At 39.8% G+C, this 22,026-nt stretch overlaps 3 protein-coding genes across 3 annotated transcripts; 2 read left to right on the top strand and 1 right to left on the bottom strand.

The window, feature by feature from the left end:
• Nucleotides 1-4,085: 4,085 nt before the first annotated feature.
• On the top strand, nt 4,086-6,592 carry sp9 (sp9 transcription factor). The gene is made up of 2 exons (XM_080037669.1): nt 4,086-4,223; nt 4,783-6,592. The coding sequence occupies exons 1-2, from the start codon at nt 4,203-4,205 to the stop codon at nt 6,073-6,075; spliced, it is 1,314 nt and encodes a 437-aa protein (XP_079893795.1). The 5' UTR covers nt 4,086-4,202; the 3' UTR covers nt 6,076-6,592.
• Nucleotides 6,593-8,261: 1,669 nt separating this feature from the next.
• Nucleotides 8,262-13,944, bottom strand: cirsr (corepressor of RBPJ and splicing regulator). The gene is made up of 10 exons (XM_080037602.1): nt 13,798-13,944; nt 12,628-12,722; nt 12,298-12,371; nt 12,118-12,134; nt 11,959-12,011; nt 11,807-11,855; nt 11,137-11,257; nt 10,228-10,334; nt 9,834-9,919; nt 8,262-9,500 (listed from the first exon to the last, which is right to left on the bottom strand). Exons 1-10 carry the CDS (start codon nt 13,867-13,869, stop codon nt 8,774-8,776), a joined length of 1,401 nt encoding a protein of 466 aa, XP_079893728.1. The 5' UTR covers nt 13,870-13,944; the 3' UTR covers nt 8,262-8,773.
• Nucleotides 13,945-15,913: 1,969 nt separating this feature from the next.
• Nucleotides 15,914-22,019, top strand: scrn3 (secernin 3). The gene is made up of 8 exons (XM_080037640.1): nt 15,914-15,988; nt 16,260-16,437; nt 16,576-16,757; nt 16,964-17,163; nt 17,548-17,760; nt 17,858-18,020; nt 18,429-18,609; nt 18,723-22,019. Exons 2-8 carry the CDS (start codon nt 16,279-16,281, stop codon nt 18,882-18,884), a joined length of 1,260 nt encoding a protein of 419 aa, XP_079893766.1. The 5' UTR covers nt 15,914-15,988; nt 16,260-16,278; the 3' UTR covers nt 18,885-22,019.
• Nucleotides 22,020-22,026: the final 7 nt, after the last annotated feature.

Below are 22,026 nucleotides of genomic sequence, written 5' to 3' on the forward strand. Positions count from 1 at the left end.
TTTTTATTAAAAAGATATGGAAGCTCTCACAAAGACAGAGGTAGTTGAGACACAGGGAGGAAAGTAGCTGGTTAAAAAGACCATGTGGGAAATGTTATGCCTGGCTAGTGGACACATGGTTCCTAAGACTTAACAGTGTTAGGAGCACTCCTCAGGTTGATAACAACACACTGAAAATGTTCCACAGACATAAGGAGCAGAAATTAAAATCCTATTCCTCTTTCTACATACTATTAAAAAAACTGGGGCATGCCAAAGGTGTTTATATACATACAGTATATACATATATACAGTATATGACACACGTATACTTCTACTGTACTTGGCTCACACCCTGCCTATATTTAAGGCGGACATAGTGCAGATGCAGACAGAGCACATGCTGGTGCATGCAATGTGAATGGCTAGAAAGCAAAAATAACTTTGTAAATTCACTTACCCAACATTGGGCAGGCCAACAACTCCTATTTTCAATGAGGTGCCAAATCTTCCAATCAGTGGTAGCGGCTTTGCTGCATCACCTCCTTTCCCCTAATAAAGACAATGTGGAGACGTCTAGCAGTTAAAACAAGAACCTGCCATTACATAAAACATTGCATGCTTATTTTGAATAGAGCTATTGCTCGTCCATTGCACCTTCTTTGGAGCCATTTCCCACAAGAAAGCTTTTTTTTGCTGGCTTCCACAACAGTTCACCAACTCACAAACTCAGAGAAAGAAACTAATTAATCGAGAGGAAAGGGGCTCGGCTCAGTCCTCAAATGTAACCAGTGGACTGCCCTTCAACTGGCTCACTCACTGCTCTCAAAATAGAACTAGAAGCCTCTGGATATGAAAGTTGACACTGTAAACTGGCAAGCTGACCTGGACTTCCAAATATAGCTGTCAATACTATCAATGCAGCTTGATGAGCTGCTATAAGATCAATCTCACATGGAACTGTAGGTTGAAAAGATTGTATTGAAATCAGAGGCTTGACTGTTCTGTCTACTACAGCTTCCTGCTTTCTATTAAAATTTGAATCATCTGTCTTGAGTCGCCTAACTGAAGACGTCCACGAGGGTTGCGTCTCTATACTGACAGATCCGAGCAATTTTGCCATTTCCCCTTGTTTTATAGCTTATCTACTACCGACAGCAACAATTCCTTAATGTCAAGCAGTTTGTTTTAAAAATTGCACTTTAACATGTACCAATTGTATTTCCTTGCTGCGGACTATTTTACCTGCCACCAAAATAAAATTGACCTGACAACCTTAAAGAGCAAGTAAATAAAACAAAAGATGATGACATATACATTGTTATTTAAAGCCGCCCACAACACAATAAAGAAGAAAAACATTGCGTTTCATCTGTATTTTACCAGAGAACCAGAAGATAAATGTTGCAACCCACACATATCTGTAACAATGGAAAGATCATCTGGAGAAAATCTTCATACTTGTGACTACTTTTTCTATTTAATGAGCTTCCTCTGATCTACTATAATAAACTGTAATCGTCAGAAAACAATGCACAGCTTCTGCACCACAGAAATTAAAGTACAAAATCCTTGCAGTCATAGTTTCCTCCAACCCCCTTTGAGAGAAACAGGTGTACCCACATGAGCGAAGGGAAATTACCACAATTAGTTAAATGTCCTCAAATAAACTTCCCTCAGCAGAAATACAAATTAAAGCACAGAGGGGCACAACCAAAAACCATCGGCCAATGCAAGCAGCCTGTCTGGTTTAACATGCAGAAAATGAGGCTCTAATACTCTGGATTTGAGGCAAGTGAGGCTGGCTTTTGTAGAAAGACTCCAAATGAATAGGTCTGAATTAATCATTTATCTTTTGTTGATGGATGCACCCCCACTTAGACTCATCACAATAGATGCAGACCGTTTTGTTCGACCAAATAAATCATTCCCATTGTTTAAGGTACATTGATCAATCTAATGGCTTGTAATAGGCTCCTAATTGCCACAGAGAAGTGCTCACGAATGGAGTCCAGAATTACAGATTCAACTCAAAATTCTCACTTGAATGACAACGCAAGATCATGTTCTCCCCCTCTTTAAAAAAAAATCCTAAACACCATCTGAAGAACCCCTATTTGAATATTCTAGGGTAATGTGAAAAACACATTTCCCTTCAAATAAATGTAAAGAAAATGTATATAAAATAGACAGGTGCATTTAATGGTGCATACAGATTCTGTGATTCCTATGCAGATGTCTTTGTTAGAAGCATCCTTACTACAATACGGCCACATGCTCCATATATAACATATACACAAATCATCATGTGCACAAGAATGTTAACATCTGAACACAAGGAAAGAAGACTGTTATATCTATAATAAATAATGGCGACTAAAATCTTGTTTTTAGAATTTTAAGAATTGTGAACTAAATGTAATATATTGTCTGATATTTTTGTTTTGTAAAGAAAGTATTGAAATTAAATGTCCTTACATTCTTCCCTCATTCTCACTTAACGCTTGAATTAATTTCCCTCTTGGGCAAATAATCAACTTTGTTTATGTAGACTAGACATTTAATATTGTTAACGGCATTATTTCAAATTGTCATGATTGCAAAAAGGATTCAGTTTTCTCGGTGTCGCTCATTGTTTGATGAGACTGATTTTTATTCACCCCCCAAAGGTGGGTTTTTAAAGGGGAAAAAAGAGCATTTGAACAAATTGCGCCTGTGTTGACTGGCAGCATTCATACTCTATAATGGAGCATCACTTGCCCCTTTTAGAATACGGTAATGCACATCTTTCGGTTAAGCCTTTCTCTGGGAAATTGCTTTAACTTTTAAAGCGATGACGATTCGCGTTAGAGCAGGTCAATTTTACATTAGGTCATTATCCCTCGGCGTTTTTTTTAACAAACTATGTATGATGCAGGCTTATTAAATTCTTATATTAAAAGAAAACTATAGGCTATAATAACGATAAGAATGGCGAGTTAGAAAAAATATTTAAACACGAACTCTTCTTAATTGTCCACAATTCAATCAAATGAGTGATTCGTTTGTCGTTAAATTTTATTTCTAAGCTACAAGACAGGCACACAGGCTCCTGTTATTTTCAATGGAGATGACTGGCGGCCTTACAGCAGGCATCCTCTCGGTGCTTAAACTTTTTTTCCCGCCTATAAAACACTTGTCTTTTAGAACAGATCTACAAGCGCTGATAAAGCAAGCTGTCATTTTTAATTATCCCCTCACCTACACAGTCCCCCAACAAGTTAGCGGTAAGGGGGGGGGGGGGGTCGACACAGTTGCACAGTTGCGAACACGACCGCATGCACGCACGAGCGCAGACGCGCGTACATTTGGGCTGGCAAGTAAACAACTGTAAGTTAGCTGATCAATACCAAGTTCTGATTTGTTTTTTTCTTTTCAGTGGCGAGTCGTTTTATTCAGGCAGATCATAAATGATGTAGCCAAACTGGAGCGGCGAGGTATTTGTGGTCAGGCCTAAACTTAATTCATCACGGATTTTCCAACATAGGCCTATATTTTTTTAAGGATAGACCATTTAACATCAGTTATTTCCCTATGCGTTCACTGTCGTTCAAGCGCCAAACGAAACGCACGGCCGCACGCACTGCATGGCTGTTTTGATAAAGTCATCAGCAACAGCAGCGTCTCCAACATTGTTCAGGATACTGTCTGCTTAAACAGCAGCAATTTCTCAATGACGTGCTGCGCATGATCTGAATAATGAAAATCAAACAGTGAAAGCACAAACCACAAAACGCTATAAAATGAGTGAAATGCTTACCTCTTGGAGACCTGACGTGTGAACTCAATTCTGCAATGAAAGGAGACATTGAGCCTGCGTGTGAGAATACATAAAAATAACTGTATGCATTAAAAAAAAACAGCAAATCGTGTCTTGTATGACAGTCTGAGCAGAGGCTGCACAACAGATGATTGACGGCGGGGTTTTTGGTGTTTCTGTCTGCGGTCGGGTCTCTTATTGGCTGATTTCATTCCGAGCCACAAACGCAGCCATTAGATTGGCTGCTCGTCCTCGCCAGCTGTACTTCAAAGAACACGCTCTCTACAACTAGGTAGTGTTGGGAGCTGCGAGCCAAGAGAGAGAAACCGTGTGACCCGAGTCAAACACGGCGAGTCGGAGTCAAATTGGAGCCGTATACAGCATTAGAAAAGCGAACACTCTCAACACAGCGCAGACCCTGGATATGGCTACGTCTATACTTGGGGTAAGTTTGACATTTTATCCATGCGCAAAAGTTGTGCGTAAAGTTGTTGAAGCCTGCTCTCCTCTTGCAACAAAAACTGTTTGCTGCTCTCATGCTTGTTTTAAACTTTGTAGAAACGATTTTGTTCTGTGTTATTCCCTGCGTGGTTCGGTAGCCCATGCTATGCATTTGTTATTCAAAATAAACAATGCCGATACAGTTTAGAAGCATCAAGATCAAACAACAGCGTATCAAACATTGTAATATAGTATTTCTAGTATTTGGTTCCCTATGCATTCACAGCAAATATCTAGCGCACTTAATATTTTTTATAAAGTTTGTAATGATCATTACGAGTAGGCTAAGCTATATTTTATTTTTGGTATAGCCTATATTTTAAAATATAATAATAAACCAGTTTCATAAAGAGAGCTGTTATTATGTATTTGTTGATGAAGTCCTGTTTTGTTTTTGTGAATCAGAAGTCTCCCAGTTATCCTGATTAAACGAGTTCTTCCGGCAATATTTGTTGTTGGTTTTTCATCCAACTTTTTGTGTGTGTCTGTGTGTGTTTTTCCAGGAAGAGCCACGGTTTGGAACTACACCTCTAGCTATGCTGGCTGCAACTTGCAATAAAATCGGAAACACCAGCCCACTTACAACTTTACCTGACTCGAGCGCTTTCTCCAAAGGTGGATTTCATCCGTGGAAAAGATCATCCTCCAGCTGCAACTTGGGCTCCAGTCTGCCTGGCTTCACAGTAGCAACGAGCCGCGCGTCGTCAGGACTAACGCCGACCGGTGGCACAGGCAACAGCGCCTTTTGCTTAGCCTCCACCTCCCCGACCTCGTCTGCGTTCTCCACAGAGTACAGTGGTCTGTTCTCCAACGCTGCTGCGTCCCAAGAGCCCGGACAGTCTGCCTTCATCTCCAAAGTCCACACATCGGCAGAAACTCTTTACCCGCGCGTGGGGATGGCGCACCCGTACGAGTCGTGGTACAAGTCCGGTTTCCACTCGACCATCGGTGGCGATGTAACCAACGGTGCGTCCTCGTGGTGGGACGTCCACACCAATCCCGGGTCTTGGCTCGATGTCCAGAATCCCGCGAGTTCCCTCCAGACTTCGCTGCACTCTGGCACGCCTCAAGCCATCCACTCCCAGCTGAGTGGCTACAACCCGGACTTCTCCTCGCTGACCCACTCGGCGTTCAGCTCCACTGGAATCAGCCCCTCCGCGTCTCACCTACTGTCCACCGGTCAGCACCTGTTAACGCAGGACGGTTTCAAAACGGTCATCCCCACTTACACAGACGCTTCCGCCGCCAACGCCATGATTTCTGGGGGCAGTTCAGGAATAAGTAGCTCCTCGAGGTCGTCCAGGCGGTACTCGGGCAGAGCCACGTGTGACTGTCCGAACTGTCAGGAGGCTGAACGGCTGGGACCTGCCGGGGCAAGCCTACGGAGAAAGGGACTGCACAGCTGCCACATTCCAGGGTGCGGTAAAGTGTATGGGAAGACTTCTCACCTCAAAGCGCACTTGAGGTGGCACACCGGCGAGCGGCCTTTTGTCTGCAACTGGCTTTTCTGTGGCAAAAGGTTCACGCGGTCCGATGAGCTTCAGAGACACCTGCGCACCCACACCGGCGAGAAGCGGTTCGCGTGCCCGGTGTGCAACAAGCGCTTCATGCGGAGTGACCATTTGAGCAAGCACATCAAAACGCACACGGCCGGCGGAGGAAGCAAAAAGGGGAGTGACAGTGACACCGACACCAGTAACCTGGAGACCCCGAGGTCCGAGTCCCCGGAACTTATTTTGGAAGGGGTGAACCCCAGACTCACAGTTAAGGATCCGTCTCCTCACGACGAGCCCTAATGAGGCTTCACCTCCCCTCCAAAAAACAGAAAGAAATCCAACCAGATTCAGAACTGCACATTGAAAACGGGTCTTATCTGACAGACAATACAGGAGAAAATATTTCAAGAAGGGACTTTAAAGTCTAAAAGACATATTCTCCAACAGGCAAAATAAATAGCCTATTTCATTCGTAAATCCATCTAGCCTAAAGAAGAAGAAAAAAAAGAGATTAACAGGCCTGTAGGCCTTTGGGAATTTTTTAGGAGCACTTGAAAATGAAATGGGTGTTTGCCATATGAGTGCGCGAAACCTGTTGAACTTTGGTTGGACAATGTGAGTGACATCTTGTATATTGACGCCTAAACTCTGTGTTCCTTTCATGTAAATGTTAAGCTATGATTGTTTTATTCGTGTTGGTATCCTGGAAATCAGGGAGTTTACTTTCGACGCACTTTGTGGATATGTATGTACACAGCTTTTTCAACTTTGGTTAACCATTTTATTACTTTGCTGAAAAAAATATCTATATATAAATGTTTACCTGTATAAAGTCACACGTATAAGACTTTCATTTTATCGTAATTAAAACATCTTAAAAAAGGCTGTAATTGTGTGCTGTAGATTATATATATATTTTTGTTTGTTTAATTATTTATGTTTTAATTTGAAAACAGTTTTTATTTAATTTAGACATTTACTGTAAACCGTTTGTGCTGTTCATGGGATCTTTTATTCTTGAAGTCACCTATAATACCTTGACTTTCACTATTTCCCCTATGGAATAAATCAATGTGTAATGCCCCGGAAAAAAACATTTCATGCCCAAATGAAAATCTTGTTAAATGGTTTTAATTATGACTTGGAGCACATCGCAGCCCCATGTGTCTTGTATTGGCGATTAGGGATTCGTGTCTTATCAAATATCTAATTAATCTCCGAGCCATCTTTTGTTCAGTTTCATTTTATTTCCAAGGGGGGTTGATGACAAAGGTCCCTGAATATTTATTCTAATTGTCCAAATTAACTGCTTTGATTTGCATATCAATCGATGGACCGAGAAAGAGGACACGGCATCTTTCTCTTTTTTGCCAGAAAATCCACATAGATGTTCTGGGAACAGTTTTTTAAACTTCCTAACAAGAAAAAAGGGGGCAAAGAGTCACATGCAAATGTTGAATTTGAAATGCTCTTTTGCTCAGCGCAGTCAAATGGTGCCTGCATTTTATTTGAATATCAGTGGCCCCGCACTGAAAGGGTTCAAGGATGCTCTCTGACTTCTTTGTGCTTACCCAGTGCAGCGTCCGACTCTCAAAGAAAAAGCCGGGGAATAATTACAGCGTCAGTCCGGGACTGGGAATACGAAGCATCTCATCCAGACACCCACTTTTTTTTTTTTAAGGAGGAGGATGTTAAATTGACCAGAAGGCAATAGAGGGAAATTATTTTCATTTCCTTTTGTGCAACAGCGGCTTCAAGGAAACGGCCAGATAGTGAAAACTATCAAATTAGATCGTCAATTTGACTTTCCTCTCCCCCGGAAAAAGACTAAGTAGAAGCAACACCACTAAAAAAAACGTTTGAAATGTAAGCATATTAAACGCAGCATTCAGCAATTGAATTACATTTTTATTTGGATAAATTGTTGAAAATGTAGTAGTAAAGGCTATTTAGATCAAACTTGTTTCTTGAAAGAATATTTTGACAAAGGGTGTCAATTAATTTTTTTTATTTTAGGCCCAACAATTATTGTAGCCTCCACTAAATATCAGAACGAAAAATTAGGCTTTGTGGATTAAAATGTAATAATCATTTAAATTAAAAGACCGCTTTACCATATCAAAATATAAAATGCATGGTGTGTTTAAATGAAATAAATGCTGCAGCGTAAATTCATCCTCACGCGGCCACCGATTGCTTCGCTGTCCGTTCACAAATAGATGCTATAACACGCTGGATATTTCGACATGAATCTGGTCTGTTATGATTGAGTTTTACAGTTTCTGGAATAACGCAGATTATGTTATGTCATTCAGGGAAACTTGAACACAAAACCTTACACAAAAATATGATAAGTTAATATATATAATATGTGTATCAGGTGTCCAGAGCTTAATGACTATTATGTATGACCAATCATCAGACTAATCGACATCTTCATCCGATCTTTCTAATGAATTCAAACCATTGCAAATAAACGCATCATAGTGAGATGAATGAAAATTTAATCAGAAAAAAAATCCTGAATTTTTCAGTAATCGACAGATGTCTATGCATTACAGCGTAAAATGTGGATAACACACAAACACAGACAAGAGAAAACAATAATGGGTGAGATAAAAAAAAATATATTGAAGCAACAGAAATAGTCTTTCCAGTTACCAACTGACCATTAAAATGAGCCCAAGGTTTTCCCATCAATGGTTCATAGCTGCAAATTGCTTCAAATGGTAATCAAATCATTTAGAGCTTTTTAAATACAGCACAAAACACAAGAGAGCACTGAGCGGCATCTAGAGATTTGCTGTCGACTGCCTCCCTCTACTGGAGGAAAAGGAGGCCGGCAGCGCACAATATCTGCAATCGTAAATTGAGGGACACTGTGATATCTGGGAATAAAATAGTCATCACACATTAAAAAGAAAATCTAAATCAAAGTATTTTCATGTTTTGTCCCAATATTGTAAGGGGGGGGGGGGGGGGGGGAATAACTAAGCAGTCAGTGCTTTCTTTTGCCTCCGTCTTGGCTTCTCTCTCTTCTCTCCCTACTTCCACTCCTTCCCCTCCTGCCCTCCTTGTCTCTCTTCCTCTCCCTGCTTCTGCTCCTCCCATCTGCTGTTCTGCCTTTTCTTCCATCTGTGCTGCCTCTGTGGCTCTCTCCCTCTCTACTGTGTTGCCTGTCTTTACCTCTAGCCTCCCTGCCTGTGTCGCGGCTGCCGCTCCTGTGCGAGCTGGTCTTGGAGCTGCTAGGTCTGGGTCTGTCCCTGCTGCTGCTCCTGCTTCTGTGTCTCTTTCGCTCTCGACCTCCCTCCCCCTCCGCCTTGGTCTTGTTCTTTGGACTCCCGCTCCGTCCCCTCTCTGTCCTTGTTTGTCTAGAGTCTCTGGACTCCTCTTCAGGCCGCCTCTGTTGTCTGGCGCGAGGGCTCGGTGACCTGCTCCTGTGAGAGGAGGGGGAGGCCTTTTTCTGACTCTTGACTTTAGAGCTGTTATCCCGACAGGAATCTTTTTTCTTCTTGTTCTTGTTCTTCTTCTTTTTGCCTTGGCTCTTGAACTTGCCGTTGCTGTCTGAATCTGAGTCACTGTCACTACCACTGCTGCTGCTGCTGCTGGAAGTGTCACTCGAGCTCTCACTACTTTCCTGCTTTTTCTTCTGCTTTTTTTTGCCCTTCTTCTGTTTTTTGCTCTTCTTTTTCTTTTTCTTCTTCTTATCCAGGCGATCGAGTTTTCTGCAAAAACAGGAACACAAACTTTCAATTAACAGTTTTCAACACAACATATTAGCCTTATAAATCTATAATCAACATCAAAAGTTTTGGGAAAAGGCTTGAAAGGGATGTAACAATTTGATGAAAATATATGATGTGTGTAAATAGGCAACAAATACATGTTTTTAAAATCTTAATTACTAGAAATCAGTCACCTTGTATTTCATCAAATCACTCAGTGATATTTTCCAACAGTTTAATACATGTGATAATAGTGAAAACATTTTCAAAAAATTAAAAAATTGGCTCAATATAATCAATTTATAAATTGTGCCAATTTCTTTTTTTTTTTACCTGAGGAGCTTTTGTTTTTGTTTGGTCGTTAATGACTTCAGAAATTCCACCTCGGGATCCTCCTCTTCCTCACTGGCAACAAAATCCTAGAAAAGAACCGCGCACATTGAAATCAAATCGACAACAAACTAAAAAAATACGACTCAAAGACAAATGTGAGCAAATCAATATTTGATTACACCTTAGAATAATCAAAATGTCTTTATCAAATGTGTTCACTTGACCTAAGTTGCCCCAATAACTTGCCGCTTTGTCACTATTCATATATGCTTTATATATTATGTGTACTTAACATATAGTCTCTTTTCGATACAGAAGCGTGTGTGTGTGTGTGTGTGTGTGTTCTTCAGTCGTCCTATTTGTGCAAAGATGAGAGTGGGAGACAGACAATTACCTGCGATGGATCACAAACGGTAGAATTCCTACCAAGGACACATTTTTTCAAGGCAAACCCACTGTTTCGCATCTCCGCCATTAACTCAGAGGGGTGCATCGACGGACCTGTTAGCACAAATCACAGCCTCAGAGTCCCATTGATGTCAAAGTCGTGCCAACCGCTATCTCCACAGTGGGAATTTCAGGGGCGGCTTTGTTAACAGAATGGGACATCAAATCAACTCACTCCACTTCCGGCTGAGCAAATCATACAATATCATTCTCTGCCAAAGCAGCAGTTAGGGGAATCAGAATACACAATAATTACACTTTTTTCTCCCGACACAGGAGGGGGACCATTACAGCACTCCACCATCCACACCATGCACTGACTGGACTCTCCCAGGGTAAACATTATTACTTTACAACTCAACTCGCTGATTGCACAACTCAGAATCAGCTCAAGCCTGGGAGTTCCAGCTGCAACCCCAGGAGGTAAGATACAGGAGGACGGTGGACCTACTGCCAAGTATGTGACTGAGTTAAACTAAACCACCGGCCACGAATATCAAACAGCACAGATATTCTTACTGCCTGTTTTTTGTACCGCATGTTGTTCTTCATATTTTTTACAATATGACATAAACAACAACCAATGTTTATTTTTGGAAACCAAATTTCAGTGGTGAGACTTAAAGCGATCCAAAAATGTATTTCAGAATGTTAACATCTGCTTTTATGTTGATGTTTATTTCAATTGATTAAATGACTCATGTTTAATTCAATAACATCACAATACAATCTGTATATAAAATCACTGTGGTTTGTTTAGATAATATCAAAGCATGTGAACATCAGTAAAACATTGAGACACAAAACTACAGGAGACGATTTTCTCTGTTTTGGACAATTATTGTATTTACTCTACCTGCCGCCTCCTCTGTAGGCGCAGCGCTGGCATTGATACCCGACAGCCCATAGAGAGGACACTCTCTGTCTGTGTTCACATGGCCCCATTTGTGACATTTGATGCATCTCACGTTGCGCACCTGGGAAGTAAAAAACAACAGACATTACTTTATGCTTTATGTTACAATTACTACAATTAGGTATGCATAGTAATTTTAACAAAACCCACACACACATTATGTTATTGTTAAATAACGGCAAAACGCCCAATTATTAGGCAAAATACATTAATGTGTTATGTTTATTTCATTTACAGGGTATTTCATAAAATAGTGGTTCCCAATCCTTTACGCATTCGACCCCTAAAGACAAATCACTGCCTTCATGTCCAATACTTAAACTATTTACAGGTTGTGGTTAAAGTGTGGATATGTGTTGCAGGCACTGCAACTAAAGCTTCACATTAGCTTTATCAATTCATTTGTAACATTTTCAGGAACCTAAATAGATAAAAGAACCCAGTAATTAAAAAGAAAAATAATCAAACATTTAGTTTGACAGACTCATTTTATTTATTTTTACTTTAAATGATCTGTTACCCATTTGGATTCAACCCGAGGGTAGGCAATTATTGGTACGGTATATATTCAGTATATAAACATTTTAAATGAATAAAAACAATCACTCACCTGGATTCCAAAAGGCTGATCTCTAATGGTCATGTCGTCCTTTGCATACCTATGTGAGAAAATTAGGTTCGAATAAAGAACAAAAATTCGGGAAAAGTGACAGTATGGGTACAATGCCATATAAAAACAATGGGTATAAAAACTCTATTTACTTTTCTCGAGGAGCTCCCTTCTGCCACTCAAACTTGTACTCCTCTTCCCCATCCTGAAAAACAGACAGATTTTATCAATGAATGCAAACCCAACATGCATTACATGTGTGCACATTCTCAATGCAAACGTATTGTGGAATAATAAAGGTTTTTATCTACCTTTTCTTTATTTTCCTCTTCAATGCCATAGGAAATGATCAAGTAAAAAAAAAAAACAGACAAATGAAAAAGTATTAAAACATTAAAGATGAATTCTCAAAAAACTGATGTTTGAAATTGGTCAAAACATTTTACAGCAGAGATAACAACTGCTGAGTCACAATGAGTTTGATGACTTACCTTTGGATGCTCCTGGTGGAGCCTCGTACATAAAATTGAGGCCATTTTTAACACGATCATCCCCCATCAACACCCTGGAGGCAAGAGAACAACATGTTGAACCTTTTGGTAAAAATTTGTGTTCAGAAATTATCCATTTCAAATATAAAATGATGCAGTGTGTGTGTGTGTGTGTGTGTGTGTGTGTGTGTGTGTGTGTGTGTGTGTGTGTGTGTGTGTGAGAGAGAGTGTGTGTGTATAGCTTATCATTACACTAAAATATAAGTTATCTAAAATATAAAGCTGTTATCTGTTTCCTTCTGTAGCAGTGCTCTGTAATATTCATCTAACCTGTTGTTGTATACGTCCTGCTCTTTCATATAGGCATTCATAAGATCCTCCTGCTTGGTCTTCTCGAAAGTCAGTTTCTGTTCTGCAATCCATACCTGTAAAATAAACAGAAAAGGATGATTGCAGCCCACATATTCTCCTTCCTTTCATTGCAAACTGCTATAGCTATACTTGCCAGAGAGACACAACATTCACACTTTTATAAGTTACTAAGCTACACGTCAGTACAATTCCTGTGCAGCCCTGTATGCAATTGCTTAACCGTACCTGCCCTAAAAACCATGCCAGAGCAGAGATAATGGGCTGAATATTTGAATGCTTAAATAGTGATTAAAGAAGATGAATCAGCATTAAAATAATTGTTCAAGCAGAAATGACACAGAGTCATTGTTACTGTTTTGTTTTTAATTTAATTTATTTACATTATGCTATTGTAAAGTATCTTAGAGCATCAGCTTGGCCTCTCTTGGTAATTGGTATTATGGTATTTTATAAGCAGAATGATATATTTTGGAAGCGGCTAAAATAATTTCCAACATGTTTTTCCATCTCTTTTTATCTTTTTTTTGTTGTTGTGAGGAACGATTCAAGTGTAGTGAGGTGAAAAATAAACACTTCAACCCATTATATTGTGACAGAGGTGGCTGAGAGACAGTCCACCAGTAGTCCATAATTAAAACCTACACGAGGAGGATACAAAGGGCTCCATGATCTATAAACAACCAATTTGCTCATATTAATTTCAAGAAAAGGTTTCCGTCGAACAAAAATGTGGACAGTTTGTTTTTGACATAGATTCCTGGTGCAACTTGTGATTCAAAACAGTCTTCAGTATTGCTCAATATATAAAGCTCTACAACTAAAGACAACACTTAAATTGAACCAAAACTGAAGTTAACACTGTAGCTTTAGATTAGCTAAGGTTAACGGAAGAATTACCTTTATTCAAAGCCAATTAAATCACCAATTGAGATCACAATTAACAGGCAAATAATCAACGTAGCTTCGACATTTTGTCGAAGCTCTTGATTCATAATTAAAAACCGACTATTCTGGGGTCAAAACTTTATATCTAGTCAAAGTTCAATGTAATGTTAGCTCTTGCTAAGTAGCAAACGGTGCTAGCAGGCTTATGTGAAGTACAACCGCTAACTGTAGCTAGTGACCGACCTTTTTGATATTTGACTTCGACGCAGGATGAAAGTCCTTCTTGCACATGAAATTTGCAAACGATTTCCCCATGGTTGAAACGCTAAAAAGATTGAACTAAGCGGACAAGGTAGCGTTAGCGTAAACTAACTGGGTCTCTAGCTTAGCTTTTCCCCATGTAAACAAATTGGTCCGCATGAAGTCAGTTCTACATTGGAGTTAAGGGGAGCACTCACTGCAATGGGGTATATGGACGGCCGCACCTGCCCTAATTAAATAATAGTAGAACGTTTTTATTTTCACACTCAACTTTCCATTCTATTAAGTTTTCTATTATTGAAAATTATTATTATTATTTATTATTTTAAATTATATCTTTATCCGTTTATTTACACATTTATTTGTGTCGGTTACTTTCCCCTTGTATTTCACTCCCCAGTTTTTTTTCTAACAATTTTTTTTTGTATTTTCATTGCTTTTGCACGGCATACTGTCTTTCCCGTCTAAATACATGTTAATTGTGACATTTAAGATTCTCAATTTCTTACAAGCAACAGTCAGTGTAGATAAAGCTACATTATTTTAATATATAGGCCTACTCTGTATATATTGCTATTGTTATTTTTTTAAATGGAGGTAAAATCAAAACAAACAAATATTATTTAGAACAATATCTATGATAGTCTACTTTTAGTCTCGCAAAGCCAGACCAAACTACAGCAAGTAGAAGCACGCCGTTTAGAGCCGTCTATTTGGGGGGAAACTGGGCTGGCCTGTTTTTATTTCTTTAAACCAATCACAATCATCTAGGGCGGGGCTAACCCCGGGAAACAGCAGCGGTGTCCATGCAAAATAGTGCCGGGGGGGGAACTTATTTTGATGGAACGTCTTCACGTCCAGAGGCTGTCAGAGAAATGGCTAAATCTAACCAGCAAACGCCACAAAAAAACTATCAAAGACAAAAGGAATACACGTGTTGCTTTCTAACCAGCATGTCAAGACACCATACACTTAGCCCCCCGAGGAGCTCACGGGATAACTTAACCAGAATTAACTAGCCAGGTAGTCACGCAGTGTTATCTCTGGTAACATTATCATCGGCGGCCCGTTGTCCTGTAAATCACCAAAGAAAGGGAACGGCGGATCTTAATCAAGCTGGTTATAAGGTCCGGTGATCAATCCAAACCCCCCACGCTTCATTTTCCAGAGTTTATGAGGGTATTTCTGCCCGGGGGAAGTTGTACAATGAAGTTGGCTGCGTCCCGGACCGCCACCGCCAATATTATTATCCCTAAGTATCGCCACACTTTATTTCTGTCAACAGTAATGTGACTTCTCACACACCCTGTGTGTGTGTGTGAGAGAGAGGGAGAGCGCTGCACAGAAGCACACAGGTTGACTGTGAGCGAATTGTTTCGTTGGCTGTGTCTGAAATCGCGCACTCACGTAAGTGCACTTACATTGAGTGCACTTTATTATCCCTACAGTACACTTACTTATAGACGCAGTGCTCTCATTTCTACAGTGCACTGTCCAAACTGCCGTTGCGCACCTACCGGAAATGACTTTGTATTTTGAAGGTTCTTCTTCGGTGGTATTTTTTTTTAAACGGTCGGATACAGTCTAAAACAGTGTAGTTGTACGGAAAAACTAAACAAATGTGTAATTTAACTTTTGTAGAGCGCGTCCGTCTCCACAGTTGCTTCAAGCTCCTCTATTTTGATTTTAATGTTCCGTCCTCTCCGCTACGTAGGCAAGATGGCGGCCGTTGAGTGTGGAAAGTGTCCATCGCTCCACACTCAAGTTTTAGACCGTTTTGAGTGCACGACCGAGGAACTTACAGTGCACTGCATTTTGGCACACTCTCCGTTTTTGCGCAAAGTGCACTCAAAAAAGTAAGTGTAAGTACAGAAGTGCGCGATTTCAGACACAGTGCTAGTTTGAGGGGGAACGCCAGCAACAGGAAATGGAGGCGTAGCGTTGTTAGCCGACGCCAGCGCTAATAGACGCTGGCGGAAACGGTTCAGCCAGACTAGTCTACTTTAGATACGAACATAAAACTGACTTCAACTGGGTCACGTGACTGTACCGCTTCCGCTTACGATTACGTGCCAATGACATCACGTGTAAACAGAAACGAGAATAGAAACTGATACTAACCATGGACCTATAAAGAGATACTGACAGTGCTCGAAAAGTCTGGTACACGCAGGTAAGGCAACTCTTGATCTACTAACGAGAACAGTCAGCATAAAAATACCCTGTACATTAGCTTTTCTGCATGTTTAGCGTTTAACAATTATACATTTAAAAGCTAACATTTAGCTCTGACATCTGAATTCACGAGTATACTATTTTGTGTTAGAGGTGTTAGTGCTTTGGCTGCTTTTGCAAAATTATCAATGCTCTTGCAATGTGTTCATTGCTTATGAGTTATGTTCCCTATCCGGTCAATTGTTCTTTCTGTGTTTTTTTCTGCTTAGTTAAGTTTATGATTTAAAGATGCACCCATCCTCCTGTGACACCTTTGTGGCTCTGCCCCCATCCACTGAGGGACCTCGTATCATCTTTGGGAAAAACTCTGACAGGCCTTGTGATGAAGTCCAGGAGGTGGTGTATTTTTCTGCCAGAGACTATGCTGGTGCAGGGGAAAAGGTTGAGGTAGGTGATGCAGACAGTTTGTTATTGCCCCCTCCAACCGTCAATTCCCCAAATTGTGACTCCTGCTTGGTGAACGTGCCTTTTACATTTCAACCATTAAAAGCTTTTGCCCCTGCGTCTCCTTCCTTTTGTCAACAGTGTACGTACATTGAAATTGAGCAGGTTGCCCACACGCATGCCATTGTATTGAGCAAGCCAGCCTGGCTGTGGGGGGCAGAGATGGGCGCAAATGAGCATCAGGTGTGTATTGGAAATGAGGCAGTGTGGGGCAAAGAGAGTGCGGACGGCGATGAAGCTCTTCTCGGCATGGATTTTGTCAGGTAAAGCCCCTGTAAAAGCAATTGTTTGTTTTACCGCAACCCTTGCCAAACTATCCTCGTCTTGAGGTGCAAAGGGGAATAAAATGACATAGTACCAGCCAGAGACAATATACTACTTTTGTTTCTCTTCACTTTGATTTTGTCAGTTCAGACAACACCATTATAGTCAAAGGAAAACATGAATCTGTCACCCTACAATTTTCCAGGCTTGGACTCGAGAGAGCTGATACAGCTGAGAAAGCGGTGGATGTTATTACTGAGCTGCTTGAAAAATATGGCCAGGGTGGATCTTGCATGGAGGACCAGGGTAGCTTCACCTACCACAACAGCTTCCTCATCTCAGACAGGAAGGAGGCATGGCTGCTGGAAACGTCAGGGAAGTACTGGGCAGCAGAGAGAGTGGAAGGTAATTAGATTAAAGCATACCAAGGATTGACGTCCATTTGAAATGCAAAAACTGTTGGTTAACCGATGCGTCTCCACTAACGCACTTCAACATGCATTCATTCAGTCATTAAAAGAGTCGGAGTTACTGTGGTCTTCTTGCCACCCATTATATTTACACACCGTCTAACAAAAACACAGACAAAGCTGGAATGCAAAATAGGACCACATATATTTGTTTTAAGTCAGCAAATAGAAACACAATCTAAAGTAGTAGTAGTAGTAGGCAGTTTTTTAACAACACACATTTGACCACTGAGACTGCTATTGATGAATTTAGTTACATGTTTTACAAAAGTAAGTTTGAACATCAGTAGCTAATCATCTTGTTTTACTTTTCCTCTAGGTGGATATCGCAACATCTCAAACCAGTATGGCATCACGACTAAGATAGACAAAGAGCATCCCAATATGAGGGAATATGCACGAAGCAAGGGCTGGTGGGACGGAAAGGCTGAGTTCAACTTTGCCACAGTCTACTCCTTTGCGACCACTGCCAGAATCGAAGCCTCTGGGAGTCGATACTGTGAGGGGAAGAAGTTGTTGGAAAAGAGCAACGGTTAGTGATCTGCTCCTCATATCAATATCAATGATCGATGCGGGAACTATATGACTTCTACCATTATTCATGCACATGTTGATTTCATTCACTGAAGGTCACATCTCTGCTGAGACCATGATGGATATCCTGAGGGATAAAGACAGTGGTATCAACATGGAGGGCATGTTCATGTCAACAGGAAGTATGGTGTCTGTGATACCCCAGGACCCTACTAGGCCAGGGGTTCACTATTTCACTGCAACTCCAGACCCTGAAAGGTACAGCACTTGAGCTCACTATAACTACCAAAACAATCCTTTTAAAGGGATAGTTCAGTATTTTTGAAGTGGGGGTTTTATGAGGTACTTATGCCTGGTTTGTTTGGTACCTTATGGAGATGGCATTCAGTGTTTTCATTGTAAAAAGTTTTGGGGAGACGTCACTGTAGCAGAAGTCAGCCTTGTACTGGTGCAGGAGGTCAGCAGAAAAACGGTTTTGTGCCATTTATATAAATGCGACGTCTCCCCCACACTTTTTTTCAATGACTGCGCTGACCGCCATCTCCATAAGGTAACAGACTGGCTATGCATAAGTACCTCATACAACCCCACTTCAAAAATACTGAACTATATCTTTAAATACATTTTTACAGTAGTCAGTGATGATTCAATCGTTTTATCTTACAGGTCTGTATTCAAACCTTTCATCTTTGTTAACCACATAAATGAGCTGAAGACGACAACCTCTCCCAGTTACGGGCCAGACGATCCTGTCAAGAAGAAGCCTCGCTTCCAGAGCAAGCCTGACCGTAAACACGAGCTGTTTGTCAAACATGAGCTAGTGGCTGCTATCATCGATTCCTACGAGGTTCAACGATTATATTGAAGGCTGCAATGTACCCAAAATGTGTCATTTGTGACCATTATTGAAATGTGAAAATGTACTTACAAGTTTATTTTTTATTTTTTTTAAATCTATAGGACAGAGGAAAGAAGATCGTGGAAAGTATGAGGCAGTTGGAGAAGGAGAAGATGACAGAAATGGAAGAGATTATTTCTCATGGTATCAAGGAACCAGATTTTTTGGTGAATCTGTTCTCCAAATCAGTTCAGGAGGAGATGGCTGCGTACAGCAAAAGCTGAGACGCAAGCTGCTCAAACTCAAACCATCAGACGAGCCTCAAAGTAGCAGTATGGCTCTATAAATCATTAAATCAGAACAACTAAGTAGTAGATATCATGATTATAAAATAATCAAGCAGCCAAGGATACAGAGACAGTAAAATGTATTTGTCACATGTCGTACAAAATGGACTATGTATTGACAGGAACATGAAAGGAAACATTTATTTTGTCACACTTTATTTTAGATTACAGCAATAAAATGCATTTACAAACAAATCCAAACCATAAATACGCATCTTTTGACAGAATAAAGACAATCAACTTTAGACCAGTTCCCTCAACATGATTAAGTTAATAAAAACAAACATTTACACACAAAAAAGGTTAATTATTACCTGAGAGAAAAACAATACAGCAGTGCTTTTTATGGAGAGGAATATAAGTTTTTTTTAAATAAAATAAAACACTTTCCAGTTAACGCATATGATCCCCCTTAGATCTGAGACTCATTTCTTCAGTCCTGGGGCCATGCTATTGCATTGTGGCTATGACTTAAACATGACTGCTTATTGAATTTGGCAGTTTGCTTATGTTGTTATCACTTGAGTAATAAAAATAATTTCAAAATGGCAATGGAAACATGGAAAAACTTTTTTCCCCTAAACTATAACACTGAATGTTGAAATGTTGTATTTGGATAGCGCTAACATAGACTTGGTAAACAGTGTTTACACTCCTGCTACAATTCCAGTTAGTTGGTGAAACTGACTTGGTTAGTTACTGACCATCAATGAACTCTAATAAAAAAACACACACATCTTCCCTTTTTCCTTTTGGCAAATGGCTTTGGTAAAGAGTGAGAAAACATTCTTAAGTGTCACAGTAAAGGAAATAATATATTCAGCAGAGTAGTGGGATTATTTGCCTGTACCTATACTTTTCTTTTTGAATGAGAACAAGTCTTAGGTCACATCGCTCACACAATCACATTAAATATAGTAAAACTACTCAAGGCCAAAGTGCATGTATTACAAGCATTAAAATGCATTTATTTATTTTTTGTCTGATTAGATTAGTTAGATTTGGTTACATAGATTAGTAATAGCGGTTATTTTTGAAAATTCACGTTAAAACTAACACATTTACGCTCTCATTGTATAGCTTTGACCATCTGTACTGTTTTAATATTTTATCTAGCTTCATTGTAGATTCAAGGATGCGGCAACATCACTACAACACAGTCAAACAGGGTAAGGAACACAGACAGACAGACAGACTGACTATCTGACAAATGTAAATAAACTAATAGTTTTCCATATTAATTTGTAAGGGAAACCGTCAGATCTTAAAATGATTATCTTATTAGTCTCTTGTAGACATCAATTAGGCACCTACTGATTATACTCTTATCTACAGTACTAAGTGATAGTTGTGTGTACATTTCCCCACACAATGGGGGACTATAACTGGCATTAGAGGTAGCCTACTTACTAATGTTTTTGAGAATATGGCTAAACCAAAGGTTTACTGAAAATATACAAACATATGACAACTCATGTTCCTGTCCTGTCTGTTGAGGCAATGTGGCCTCATCTCCCCATTAACCAGGGGCCTGTTGCATAAAACTAAGATAAGGGATTAACCTAGGACATTTCGGTTATCCTGGCTTGCGCTAGCCATGATCTGGTTGCATAAAAGCGGAGGGACATAAATTACCATGGAGATTTATCCTTTACGTTTAGCCTGGTCCCGACCAGGCTAAACGTAAAGGATAAACTTATTCTGTTGCCTGACTGGTTCAGTCAGCTGTCACTCCGATCTGAAATCAAGGTGTTAAACAGTTATTCCATGATCTTCTGTGTACTGCTTTTTTTCATTAGCCTGTTTTAAAGTACCACATAAAGGACTACAGTCATGTAGTTAAATAGTTCTTCTTTTTTGTATTTACCCTGAACCATTTATAATTAACTTAATTATAATTAGATTAAAATGAAATTATATAAATTATAATAATTTATGTGAAAGTCTGTTCATATTGCAGGCTATACTTATACAATTGATTATCGATGGCAGATGACGTTGCAAATGTGGGTCAAATAAATCCACTTTGTAGGCTACTTATAACCATATACAGGTGCATCTAAAACAAAATTGAATATCAATGAAAAGTTCCTTTTTTCTGTAATTTAATTTAAAAAGTGAAACTTAAATATATTCTAGATTGATTACACATGAAGTGAAATTTATCTAGAATAAACATACTTTCCAGAAGGTCGACATTTGAGTAGTATAAATCCTTTTTTTGATAGGTTTTATGTAATATTCTAATATTTTGAGATACTGGATTTTTTATTCCATGATCAATCAATCACCCAAAAAAAGGCCATACATATTTCACTTTGAGTAATGAATCTAGGAAAGTTTCACTTTTTGAATGGACTTTCCATGATATTCTATTTTTTAGATGCACCTGCAGACTGCTCACTGTAAGCTTTTTTTTAATCAATAATCAATACAGGGGCATCAATATCATTTGGCAGAGAATACAGTTGCTGAAATGAACAGCCCCCTCACTTACAGGTTAAACTAGCAAGGCATTGTGGGAAAATGGGCCGTCTTTTCCATTTTTACATCAGTAAATCTGTGTTCGATCTCTGGGTCTACTTCTGAAAGCTGTGGGCTGACACTTAACAGAATTACTTACACCTGGCTTGACAAAGCAGCCCCTTTTCATCCTGGATTGGCGTTTATGCAACCGACTAATCCAAATTGCCCAGGCTAGGTTTTGTCAAGGCTGGCTTTATCAATCATCCTGGATATCTTAATTCCACTTTTATGCAACAGGCCCCAGGTGAGTGAAATGTTAGATACAATCCATACACTGCTAATTCCCTTTAGGTTCAACTCAACGCAGTGCATTATGACCTGGCCTTTTTAGTTTTAAAGTGTAAAGTCTATCGCTTTTCTAAGCAGACCCATCATCAACATCAGCCATGTGTGATCTGTGATTAACAGAACTGCATTGCCCTGTAATGCACTGAGAGTGGACAGACCATTGCAGTGCAACACTATTTTTAGTGAGTGCAGGATCTCTTAACGTCATTATTATAATAATTCTCCCTGTATCCTAGACAGAAGATGTTAGTTAATGCCATTTTTT

The sequence above is a fragment of the Ammodytes marinus genome, assembly GCF_949987685.1.
Source record: "Ammodytes marinus genome assembly, chromosome: 12".
Classification (NCBI taxonomy): Eukaryota; Metazoa; Chordata; class Actinopteri; order Uranoscopiformes; family Ammodytidae; genus Ammodytes; species Ammodytes marinus.

Bases quoted from the DNA above. Each gene is read 5' to 3' on its own strand.
- sp9 (XM_080037669.1), top strand. From the start codon at position 4,203: ATGGCTACGTCTATACTTGGG. The intron at 4,224-4,782 runs GTAAGTTTGACA...GTGTTTTTCCAG, and splicing joins TGGCTACGTCTATACTTGGG to GAAGAGCCACGGTTTGGAAC.
- cirsr (XM_080037602.1), bottom strand. From the start codon at position 13,869: ATGGGGAAATCGTTTGCAAATTTCATGTGCAAGAAGGACTTTCATCCT. The intron at 12,372-12,627 runs GTTAGATGAATA...TCTTGCCTCCAG, and splicing joins CAGGACGTATACAACAACAG to GGTGTTGATGGGGGATGATC. The intron at 9,501-9,833 runs GTAAAAAAAAAA...CTGTTTTTGCAG, and splicing joins CAAAAACAAAAGCTCCTCAG to AAAACTCGATCGCCTGGATA.
- scrn3 (XM_080037640.1), top strand. From the start codon at position 16,279: ATGCACCCATCCTCCTGTGACACCTTTGTGGCTCTGCCCCCATCCACT. The intron at 16,438-16,575 runs GTAGGTGATGCA...TTTTGTCAACAG, and splicing joins GTGCAGGGGAAAAGGTTGAG to TGTACGTACATTGAAATTGA. The intron at 17,761-17,857 runs GTTAGTGATCTG...CATTCACTGAAG, and splicing joins GTTGTTGGAAAAGAGCAACG to GTCACATCTCTGCTGAGACC.